Source organism: Dreissena polymorpha, chromosome 9 (assembly GCF_020536995.1).
Source record: "Dreissena polymorpha isolate Duluth1 chromosome 9, UMN_Dpol_1.0, whole genome shotgun sequence".
In the NCBI taxonomy this organism is placed as follows: Eukaryota; Metazoa; Mollusca; class Bivalvia; order Myida; family Dreissenidae; genus Dreissena; species Dreissena polymorpha.
Window position 1 is genome coordinate 75,599,057 of NC_068363.1, and position 13,145 is coordinate 75,612,201.

At 36.4% G+C, this 13,145-nt stretch overlaps 1 protein-coding gene across 7 annotated transcripts in view; it reads right to left on the minus strand.

The window, feature by feature from the left end:
- Positions 1-4,992: 4,992 nt before the first annotated feature.
- The window catches only part of LOC127845407 (integrin beta-like protein 1), a 282,221-nt gene continuing 274,068 nt past the window's right edge, over positions 4,993-13,145 (minus strand). For 3 of the 7 annotated variants that reach the window (XM_052376299.1, XM_052376295.1, XM_052376298.1), the window contains exons 2-3: positions 7,098-7,452; positions 4,993-6,637 (exon numbers count right to left, since the gene is read on the minus strand). In XM_052376299.1, coding sequence (XP_052232259.1) covers positions 5,991-6,637; positions 7,098-7,293 — 843 coding nt within the window. In that variant the 5' untranslated portion in view covers positions 7,294-7,452 and the 3' untranslated portion in view covers positions 4,993-5,990. Of the gene's footprint in view, positions 6,638-7,097; positions 7,453-7,812; positions 7,981-8,003; positions 8,614-13,145 lie in introns of those variants that run through there. The other 4 variants (XM_052376294.1, XM_052376300.1, XM_052376301.1 and 1 more) reach the window with 4 other exon arrangements.

Genomic DNA, 13,145 nt, shown 5'->3' on the forward strand with positions numbered 1-13,145 from the left:
ATATAATATCATTAAATAAACACTCAGTGGCCTTCAGCATGTTTACTTCCTGTGGCCAATAACTGTGACAAAAAGTATACATACCGCCATGAGTATATGTCAAGAAAGTATATTTTAAACACACTAATTGTGCAATTAATGTTTGGTCCAACATAGGAACCAAACCGGCAACTACACGCTTGGGTATTACATAATACTAGTGGCTTTATGTAAAAACAAATTAACTTTGTATTATATCTGTTTGACAGAAGTATTGTATTTAGCAGATGATGATATAATACAAGGACAACAGAATACCGAGCCGGATAGGTCGAGGCCCGGAATAACAACGGCCGCGCACTCCACTGCCAGTCTCAAGGGTGGATTGGGCAAGTAAACTACTGGAGGAGCTAATTCATCAATCAAACCGGCAAAAAAGGAACAACCATAGGAATATGGAACATAAAAACACTCCATGCGTGTGGAAAGATCTACGAACTGACACAAGAGCTGAAGCGTTATCACTGGGACATCCTCGGACTAGCTGAGGTAAGTTGGCTAGGCCGGAGAAACACCAACAGACGAAGCGAACAAAATGTGGTTTAGCGGGTAGGAGTCTAAACATCGCCACATGGTTGCGTTCATCGTTAGGAAGGAGGTAGTAAACAGTGTCATCAGTTAAACCGCAGTCTCCAACAGGCTCATCTCCATCCGTAGCTTAACAAACGCTGGGCAACAAATCGAACCCGTAACCTTTGTAAACAAATGTCATGATGGGCCTACATGAGGGAAACAGTATTACTTGGATTTATTTATTCATGTTGTTAAATAAAAGTCATTTAGCTATTTATTGTACAACTTATATCTACTTAGTCATTGTAATGTCTCTGTTATATGCCTTTGTTAACCCATTTATGCCTATCATCCTGAAAAAAGGACATTGCAAACAGCGTAGACCCAGATGAGACGCCGCATAATGCGGCGTCTCATCTGGGTCTGCGCTGTTTGCTTAAGTGAATTTCTTTATGAAATATTCTAAATATAGAAATAAATATACTTAACACCCCTAATTTTGGAAATAAATTGATCCAATTTAGAAGGATGGGAGAGTCCACTGGGCATAAAAGGGTTAATGAACAGATTCAATGACAATCTTCCACAAAACATGCCCAGTTATTTGAGGAGCTCTGTATGATAAACATATTTTCTAATTGTTCATTAATGCAGACTTGATGTCATGTAGTGTTACGTAACGATTATTTAAACATTATCTATTGTACATTTAAAAAATCATGTATCGACAAAAATAACAATTTCATTGTTTGGCCTTATGTTCATAAAAAGAACGATTTAATGGTGTGGTCGTATGGTCAATTTATTGAAAAGACAAGCTCCATGCCTATATGTCATTTATAAATATACATTCCTTAGTTTAATCCACGTACTGTAAAGCAGATAGAACAAAATGTAATTTATCAGTAACACTCCTTTGGAAAAAAGCTGAACCTTTCCTGTCTAAGTCACGCATCTTTCCTTATATTACATGCTAGCGTCTAGTGTTAAATGGGAATATAAACAGTCACTTTTTGTCAAGTTTTATTGAAAAGACTGCATAAATATTAACACTTAACATAGATCTAGTTATACATTGATTCCATATCATTACAACAGAAAAGGCCCATGTTAGTCGAAGCATACCGAATTCTTTATTACAAAATCATTGCAATAGAAAAGGCCCATGTTAGTTGAAGCATACATAATTCTTTATTTGATCATACTGTACGAGGTCCATCTTCTCTTAAAATGCATTGAATTATGAATTCTGAAGTAATTAAACTTCATATTTTGACAGTATATTATAAACATGAATAGTTATTCATGAATTTTAATGCAAAGACGAAATCCCAGAAACATTGATGTACATCCGTAAACCTAACATAAAATCATAAATGGTCGATGTACGAGCATATAGCTGTTGACTTAGCAGACATTGATCGCTGAACTTAAAAAGTGTTGTAGACTAAGTACATGTATGAAAACCAAACTGCTTGGATTCGGAGACAAAAACAATCGGCATATAAAAGTGCATGCCCAGCTGCCGAACCAACGTTACGCAAGCATTCATTACAAAACTATTTGAACGTATTGATCTGAATACATACGATTATCCTGGTTTTCCTATCTTCAACACCATTTTCATTAATACATTCTCATCTTATGCATTGGCAGTGAAGTTAAATTTCAATAACTTTGTTATCACATGAGCTCAAATGTACCCCATGTGTTGTTGTGTGTTAGCAAACACATTTTCTCAGATTATAAACAGGTTTTTGTAGATTAAGCTATTGCTGCCAGTAAAGGGAACTAATAAAACTCGGATGTACATAACTCTCGTATCTGCTTATGTAATAAGATCTTCAGATATTGTTTATATGTGTACTTATCAGACGTTACCGATACATGTGATTTTGATGACGCAAGTTTGCCACAATTCGTGCAGTGCATAACGCGCGCAGACGCTAGTTAACATTTTGCGCGTTATTTGTTTATGTTAAATCAGATATAAAGGAGCTCTTATGTTGATATCAGTTCCAATCTCTTCCACCTGTCTGCCTTCCACAGAGGTTTGCAAATAAACGTCTACTTAAGTGTCCTTGTAGAACTGCAGCAAGTGTAGCTTCCACCAGCCAAGGATGTCGTTGCCATGTACAACTATAGCTGCCATGTTTCAAGGCGGTCCATTTCAGTAAACGAAACGGTCAGTGTCCGGAGTAAGACTTACGCTTTCACGTGCAAAGGCGGCCCATAACATGAAACGAGCAGATACGTTTCCGTGTCAGACTATGGCTAAAACGTGCAAGGGTGGTCCATTTTTTTTAATGAAACGGTATTTTTCCGTGTAAGACTTCAGCTACCACGTGTATAGGAGGTCCAATTTATTACACAAAACGATCGATCTAAATTGTAGCTAATCTGGGACGACACTTTCCGCTGTTATGGTTTTTTTGAGAATAATAAGTCTCTTTCTAGCAAAAATCACGTTTTGTTCCTGATAAGCCAGTGTGGACTGCACAGGCGAATCTTAGACGACACTTTAAGCACATGCATTAAACCTCTTTTCACAGAGTATGGCCCAAATTAGTTTATAATAATAAGAAGACTCTATTTTAAAGTCGAACACAGTGAGCTAAAAAAATGAAGATTGAATGACTAGTGTGCTAATAATGTTTATCACATCTTCAAGCATCGGACACCTTAACCCTTACAGCGCTGGAACCGAATTTTAAAGGCCTTTGCACACAGTTTGGATCCAGATGAGACGCCACAGAACGTGGTGTCTCATCAGGATCAAAACTATTTGCTATTCTGATAGTATTTTTTTTTTAAATCGAAGAAAATGCTAATTTTAGAAATTCATCAGACGATATTTTAGCAGACGACAAATTTCCCAGCATGCAAAGGCTTAATATTAAAGTGGTATAGTAAGGATTGATGACCGCGCGGTAAGTGACCTGGTAGAATACCTTGCCGAATCACTTCCACGACCACACACATGTGATGAGGCTATAACACACCAATAATGTTGTTGAAATTGATCCATCCACTACATGTTTGACTTTGGCTCAGAGTATTTGTTATTTTCTTCACTGGTCTATTTTTATTTTTTAATCAGTATGGCTGTGGAACACTGGTCCTGTTCTATGTTTGATAATGAAATCAAAATCAGGAGTCTATTTCCGTAAATTCTTGATTATTTGTCATCAAAACTTTTCAGTTCACAAAGTGTCGGTCACATGTTTGTGTATTGAGACATGATAAAAGAAAAGCTTGTAAATAAAATTCCTGAGTGTTACTTTGTATTTGGATTTTTGCTTTAGTCCATATTTATAGTAAGGATACTATTGAAACAATAAATCAACATGTTAGCCATTGTTAAACAGACATCTTTGTTTTAACGTCGAAATAAAAGATATATTTTCTAACAACGTCTAAATAAATAAATTGTTTGTACAATAAAATATTGTGTAATAAAATTAAAACACATAAAGTAATACATAGCTGGTTTTATTTAAATTTAATCTACCTTTATTCGGCTAATTTCTCACAAAATGATACTTCTTTTGCAACGACATTGCACATTCGCACACGATTTAAACAACTGAACGTTATGATGTTCTTGTTGACCCGTTCTCAGTATCCACCAATGTGTAAATGCAAAGACATGTTCGCATAGTACACGTTTACGTCTGATAAGGAAAACAATGATAGGAAAGTTTTTTCGTAACGTCTAGGTTATTTGTCATTCAAAAATATTTGTACACTAATTATTATTACAGCCACATGTGCGTTCAGCAAGACATGATCAAAGAAAAGCTTGAAAGTCTGCGGAATGCAGATCTTGTCATGCATTTCAATCTCTGACGCGAATTACCGTGACCTTAACTGCATTCTCACCGTGCTTACCAGCAAAGGATGTATTCGCGCCTAGTACACTAGGTTGCAATCTGGCACACGGGTTAGTACTATTCCCTCACAAGTATTCGGTGGAAACCGTGGGCACGTACTTGAAGGCGCATTTCTTTACTGACCTATTTCTTCAACATTTGTAATTCGTGATTAAATAATTTCCTACAAACGTCATTTAATAAAGAATCCATTCGTGTGCGATAGATGCAGAATACATTATGAAACAAAAAAAATAAAATGTAGACAACTTGAATAAATACAACGATCCACGTAATTTTTGCAGAACCAATTTGACAATAAAAACTACCATATTCATGATAGAAATATAGATTTTTAATTTCCTCCATTCATGAGGAGCATAACATATCATACAGATTATAAACAATGAAGTACAATCGAGTATATACACATACGATTCCACAAGTCAACTCTCTCTCTTTGATTGACACATATTTCAATTAACAATGTAGAATAATTGTATGTGTTGTGTTTTAATGCTGATATAAAGGACACTCACAACCGAGAAGAAGAGAACAATAATCACCGGATGTTTTATGTCTTTATTAGATCTACTTTAAACATACAATGTGCGATGAAATCGAAAATCTTACAACCGGCATGATCATCAATACGCTATTAATTAAATTATCGACGATATTCATTGGATAAAAATAGAAAGGTCCCAGCAGAACATGTTAACATGTTCTTTCGTCTTAATTGCATGTTCGTGACGAATCACATGAATTTCAAAGTCAAGAAAATATGAAGTCAACAGTACATTTATAACGTTATATGGGTGAAGTATTTAAAAAAAACAAAAGCAAAATTATACAAAATGATGCTTAAAATGCTTGAAATTCCATAGTCCACGCAATTAAGGCATACACAAGTCATTGTTCCGTGACGAAGCAATCTTGCAGGTACTGGCTTAGCCCCTAACGGAAATATTTGGCCTAATGCTTTTACTTTTGAATAATTGGAATTACCCATTTCTGTATGAAATTAAATGTTTTCTTATATAAAATGATGCAGTTTTAACCTTTTTGCACTGTATGTTTATACTTGTTGAAAAAACAGAATATAAACATGACATAGCTGTAGACTGAATGATTTTAATGGATCCACGTATTTTCCTTAAGTTTAGAGATGGCGTAATGATTTAAAAGAAATATAAATACAAAGTGGTTTACCGGGTGAAAATATCCACTACTCCTTCACATAAAACACGAAATCGACGCCATCTTGGAAGTAAGTTCCAACTTACCTCACTCAAACCCAGTAAGCCATCGTATACACCTCCCCCTCCTGCTAATTGTAATATTTGACCTAATGTATTTACAGTACTTTTGAAAAATTTGCATTTCGCACATTTTTGCGTGAAATTAATCATTAGCTCTGAGAATACGGAGCCATTATGTTATTATCATGTGGAATTATTGAAATAAATAAATCGCCCATATTAGAGTCCCAACCGTAAGCAACTTAGGACCAAACTAAATGCCTATATAAATAGTAGTACTATGCCGCGAGTTTGATTGAAATAATCAGAACGTAGTAGTCCCAATTCTGCAATATATCGTTAATAATGACACAATTGGAATCAACAACAAATGGCCGCTATAACCGACAGTGGCACCAGAACCATCATTGTCACTATCCGAAAGCGCAGAATCCAAACTTGAGTCAGTTTCCGGTTCAATAGGAGAATCTCCGCGATGGGGCTTCCGGCGCTCCACGCTGTATTCCGTTGACGATTCCATCATGTCACACATCGAAAGCTGAGGAAGGTATACCACGCGCGTTCCATTAACGTCAGGGGACGACACCATATAGTTATGTAAACAGGAGTGTTCATCGTGAAACGAACAGTGTGAGCCTTTACGAACAAGTAGATCCAATACGTCCCTTACCTGAACTATTCGTACCTTTTCCACTGTCTCACAGAATGTACACATACCCCCAGGGCCCATGCTTTTTTCATCGCACAATCTGCATTTCCCAACCCGTTTGCAAACGCTATCCACATCCTCAATGGCTACCTCGCATTTTGGCCCTGAGAACGAGATTCCACACTCGCACCTGTCACAGTTACACGTTCCCTGGTTGTTGCAAATGTCGCCATCGTCGTCCGTGCATTTTTTCGGATCGCAATCTCCTCGGGACTTTGAGACCCTCTGCTCGCAGTACCGTCCTATGTACGGATAAAAAGTATACATTATTTTATTATTAATAGCATGTTGTATCAACACTGATCCATCTTTGTATTGCGTAAAATTACGTGTTATAAATATTTTTCGGTGACGTAACACTTTTGTGTTTATATTGATACTATTGATGAAGGCTATGGCCGAAACATGTTTAGTATTAAATAAATTAAAATAAACAAAAGTATCGTTTTTGTACGGTATATTTTATTTAACCCATTTATGCCTAGCGTCTAGAAAAAAGGACTTGGCAAACAGCGCAGACTCAGATGAGACGCCGCATGATGCGGCGTCTCATCAGGGTCTACGCTGTTTGCTCATAGGAATTTCTGTAAGAAATAGTCTAAATATAGAAATAAATATAATAGACATCCCTAATTTTGAAATAAATTGATCCAATTTAGAAGGATGGGAGAGTCCACTAGGCATAAATGGGTTAATGTTTACCTATGTAAGGGTCATCGCACTCGCAGTGCTCACAATTGCACGTGCCGTGGTCGCTGCAGACGCTACCGGTTACGTCCATGATGCAGCGGCTGTAGTCGCAATTTTCTGTGGTCGTTTCGATTTCTCCCTTCCGGGAACGACTGCCAACACTATTCAGGGTCACACTTGCTAGGACGAATACAACGATTCGCAACATGATTGCCTCGTGAACTTCTTAAATGATCCGAATGTCTATATTAATTATTAATGTTATTAATTGCTTTGAAACACAACAAATCGCACCAGCAAACAATAAATCGCCGCACTGTTCGTCGAAGTAAACCCGTTTTATGTCCGTGTGTTTGTATGCGAATTTCTGAAATATAGTATTAAAAAACGAATTATCAATGACTCTCATTCACAATTCACACGGAATTTACATTAAAGATTACGTCACTACACAATGTAAAAACTTGGAAAACCGGACTTATGTATGTGCGTAAAGTGTCGTCGCAGATGGGCAACACTTGCCACCTAGACAGGATTTTCGTACACAGGCTAATCATATACGACAATTTACGCATGCGCATTAAGCCCGGTATTCCCAGAGCGAGGCTTATATTTGTAGTGTGTCAAGCATTTCTAATCACCACATTCCACAAATCCTACGAGTGCTCACAACCAATAAGAAATAAAAGTCTAGCTTCGCAAATTCGCTCATTAAATAATAGTTTACCGGTTCTTAATTAACTTAATTGTTTTACTTTAATGTTTCCAAATAGCAATATCTCACAACAGCGTATTTCATTATATATACTGGGGTATATATTTTTGTTTCGATAATTGTTTGCTTATTATTCCACAAGCGCCAGAAACAAAAACACTTCCAAAGTATTTTAGACAGTCGTGTATACTACTCGTACATACCTCTTGCAAATGACTGATTATTGTATTGTATGCCGCGTCTATCCGTAAATACGTAGTAACTGAAACCAATATGTGGTCAATTAGCTCGCTAATTGACGGCGTCCCAAGTACCTGCACCGCAAACTTCCTGGCTTCTCACACAACAAGCGTCGCGCGAATGCACGATTTCACTGCATACACTTCAGTTTACTTGAAAACGTTACAAGGACCGTAAATTGTTTCCGGTTCCGACACTTTTAACAAAACTTTTCACTGTGATGTCCGTTTTGGTCACACTTTTAATGCATACATGTACGTGAACTGTTTAGAACCCCAAAACTGTTTCACCGAATTCAACGTATCAGCCACACGTTTGGAATCGCAATTTCGCTGACAATATCGTTAAACTATCCGTGCACAGAATCTAAATATCCATCAAAATTAAGGATTAAAACAATGTTTTCCACCTCTCTACATTCGCCTGATCATGTGAGTTAACTGCAGTTTCAGCACACGTCATTACAATCTCGTAGAAACACTGGTAAACTCGCACCAGGTATATCACTAAATATAACGGGAAACATGTTTGGCAGATGTCCCGGTACTTTGAAGGAACCCGTACAAATATAGATTGTCTAACATTCGCAAAAATAAATAATAAAATAATGCTATGGCAAAAAATAACGAAAGGTCTATAGCGTAATACTGTTTAATGTGTGATAAATCCTCAGAATTTGATAAATTTGAATTTATAACGCAAAGACGCCATGGCTTATCTTGGTTCTTTTCTTATCTTCGCTATCTCATTGTTAAACGTTTGTTTATAAAAAGGCAGAAAAGTAATGTTCCAGAAATTTGAATTAATATTTATTTAAGTTTAAATAGTTTCCTTGATTCTTTAATTAGGTATTGAATGTACACATGAACATGTATTTTATACCATGTTTTATACAAAAGCAAACTATTTTGGCATTCAACTTAACCGATTTATGCCTAGCGTCTAGAAAAAAAGGCCTTGGCAAACAGCGTAGACCCAGATGAGACGCCGCATGATGCGGTGTCTCGTCAGGGTCTGCGCTGTTTGCTTAAAGGAATTTCAGTAAGAAATATTCTAAATATAGAAATAAATACACTAGACATCCCTAATTTTGAAAATAAATTGATCCAATTTAGAAGGATGGGAGAGTCCACTAGGCATAAATGGGTTAAAACTTATGAAACATGTGCTGCAGTTAACGCTGCGGGATCGTGATATTAGAAAATATTGATAAGTTAACCAATTTATGCCTAGTGGACTCTCCAATCTTTCTAAATTGGATCAATTTATTTTCAAAATTAGGGATTTCTGGTATATTTATTTCTATACTTATAATATAACTTACAAAAATTTATTTAAGCAAACAGCGCAGACCCTGATGAGACGCCGCATCATGCGGCGTCTCATCTGGGTCTACGCTGTTTGTCAAGACCTTTTTCTAGACGCTAGGCACGAATAGGTTAAGTCTGTTAGCAAGTAAGATTTAACGATGACATATATGCAATTATCTTTGATGGGAAATACATATTATTATTAACGTGGAGTATTTTTAGTAATGTGGTTGAAATAAAAGTTGCTGTAAAATGTGTATGCATTGTTTTAAATTGAATTAAAAAATAACAACTCACAAGAACATAGGAAGTATAATTTAGTATTCAGGTTTGGTTTCACATAAGCTGAAATGATTTTTTTTATAAATATCACAAAATGCAAAAAAAATCGACTGACACCGATTTAAGTAACATGTTTGTTATACAGGAAACTTCAACATTAGTAGCAATCACTCAATCGACGCGTTTGGTGGACAAAAGAGCATGTGTTTACGCTTTGGGCGAAACAAAAAGAATGTTTTTCACGAGGAAAAAACTCTAAAACACTCGTGTCTTTTGTAGCCTGGGTTGCCAAGGTACATTATTACATCACTCAGCACGATGCATGTTCTCGTAAAATGCTTTAGGCCGAACGAATTTGATTCAGTGTTAATATTCTCGTGGTAACATTCTCATTCTCGATACATACAAACCGACATGACAAACACAAATTATGAATTTCGTATACTAGAAATTGTTTGTTATGTGGTTCAATTTCAAGCAAATATTAACATTGGTAATACTGTTATAATGCTTATAGTGTATCACAATCGCAGTTGAAATGCCCAAATAACGCAGTATAGTACCTATAAAAACTTACCAGTTTTACCGACATTTTTTTTAAATTAGAAATAACGCAAACATTAAAATGTATTTAGATATTTGTTTCTATTGTGTACACAATTCTTCTTCGATTTTCAAAATGTTGTTGTTAGTTTTGTTGTTTTTGTTTTTGTTGTGTGTTACTGTCGTTGTCAAAGAACGCGGAATACATCAAACACGTTCTGGGAGACCTGGGCTTAATGCATGCAATGCGCAGATGCAAATCCGAGACGACACTTTCCGCTGTTATGGAATGTTCGTTAAAATGAAGTCTCTTCTACGCGAAAAAACCCGCGAAAATGTCTTCCCAGATTAGCCTGTGTCTGCACAGGCTAGTCTGGGATGAATCTTTACGCAGATGCATTAAGCCCAGTTTTCCCCGAAGGCGGCTCATATAATGTAATTGGTATGGTCTTACAGTCTGATCGCTCGGAGCACGCCCGTCCATCTCACCAGGTTAAAACGAGATAAATCTTGCAACGCAATGTTGACAGGCAGGTGCTTTTTGTCTGGGGAGAAACAATACGATACAATCTGCAGACAAAGAAGAAAAACAGTGAGACGTCTGTTGCGTTGAAACGTGCTTAACCCATTTATGCCTAGCGTCCTGAAAAAAGGACATTGCACACAGCGTAGACCCAGATGAGACGCCGCATGATGCGGCGTCTCATCTGGGTCTGCGCTGTTTGCTTAAAGGATTTTCAGTAATAAATATTCTAAATATAGAAATAAGTAAACTAGACATCCCTAATTTTGGAAATAAATTGATCCAATTTAGAAGGATGGGAGAGTCCACTGGGCATAAATGGGTTAATGTTTAGTTGATTATACAACATGCTTTATAAATTTTTGATCACGACTGAGCAGAAAAGATAAAAAAAGAACAGCTGTGAGTCAAAAAATAAAATCGCCTCGCGTTCGGGGGCCACAGGTTTAATCCTTACTCTGATAGGGTTCTTAAGATTTCCCGGCAGAGACCATGTACTGCTTAATCACAAGAACCATACTTAACAATATCTAAATAACTTTTACGCTCTCAACACAATCCAGCTTAAATCAACACATTTATCTATATATCTATCATATTTTTTATACGTTTTTAATTTGTTTACTGTTCTTTTTAGCCCTTTCAGTGCTGGAACCGAATTTCGAAGGCCTTTGCAAACAGATTGGATCCAGATGAGACGCCACAGAACGTGGCGTCTCATCTGGATCCAAACTGTTTGCTATTCTGATAGTATTCTTTGGAAAAAATCGAAGAAAATGATTATTTTAGAAATACAGCAGACGACATTTAGCAGACATTTCCCAGCATGCAAAGGGTTGGTATCCAGTACATGAACCGCTTTGGTGCGAGAAGTTGCTGCGGTAATGCTGATACCCACGTAGCCGTGCAAAAATCACAACGCAACGATGAAAGTAATGCACTCATCAGTCAAGCACCATGCAGTTCGCATTCTTTACCTCCAAGTGGTTTACCCATTAAGCGAATATCTTCGTATTTTTCAGAAGGTACCACTTCTACAGATACATGATAAATTGCGTGCTATATTTCGTTGATTCGTCAGACGTTGAACGTGCTGTGCGTAAATAGACTGGTGCAGTTTTTTTTGGTATTCCTTAAGCCTAGTTTGACAACAGTAGTAGTTTAAAATTACGCATTGTTGATTTTAAATTATTAGTATAAGTAGCAGTAGTAGCAGAATCATAATTATCAGCAGCAGAAGCAACAGCAGCAGTAACAGCTGTTTCTTCAACTTAGATCACAAAATAAAGTATCACAACAACAAAAAAGTACAATACTAAGCCAAATATATATATATATATATATGTATCATGTATAAAGCTCTAACTAGCGTATTTGGCAGCTATTAGTACTTGCATAACTCGGTTTACAGCTTTCTGTTGACATAAAATGAGCAATTTCTCGGTAGAGATTGTCTTGTAGAATTTCCCGATGACGTAGGAGGTACCACAGATTCCTGAAACCGATGTTAACATTAATAAATACATGTATATGTGGATAAGAACACAGCTATCCCAAACCAGATGTGAAGAATAGAAATTGTTGTTATAATATGATAATCACTATTACTATTGTTGTTAAAGATGATGATCATCATAACAATAATAATGATATTATTATTATTATTATTATTATTATTATTATTATTATTATTATTATTATTATTATTATTACTATTATTATTAACATTATTATTATTATTACTGTCGTTGTTGTTGTTGATGATGACGTTGTTGTTGTTGTGATGGTAGCAGTAGTTGCAGCAATAGTATCAAACCACATCATAAACGTGAACTAACTATGTCTTGACCATTTTAATAAATTACTGATAGCAGTGATAATCACCACGTTGACATTTTACGATGTCGACGGACAAGGCCCAGGGTCAGATTTATACGCTTATAGGCGTATCGAACATCTTGACATCGAATCCTGTGTTGACATGCTAGATCCATCCGTAGGCTACACTGACCACTGACCTGTTTCAATATATGAAAACATAATTAATACAGCATTAACCGAATTTCAGTTGTATGTGAACAGCGATATTTGCCGTCATATTTTCTAAAGAAAACGTACAGTTACAGCGGGCGGGTGTTTGAATCAAATATAACGATTAAATTTGATGGAACTATTTCAAGCAAATACAGTGACTTGAAAATGTTTTTATAATTTTCATGACAACACATGAGCTCAACCAAAAATCACAAAATGCGCATTCGTGACTTAATTGTTCGTTTTTGGATTTTATCTTTGATAAATGTTTTATATGTTCTGGCGAAATCGACCGTTTGCGATGAAAAGAATTGCTATGCGACGACAGGGGAAGTTTGCAACGGAAGAGGGGTTTGCGCATGCGGTCAGTGCGCATGTCACACCGGATACTCGGGTCAAACGTGCGAGCAATG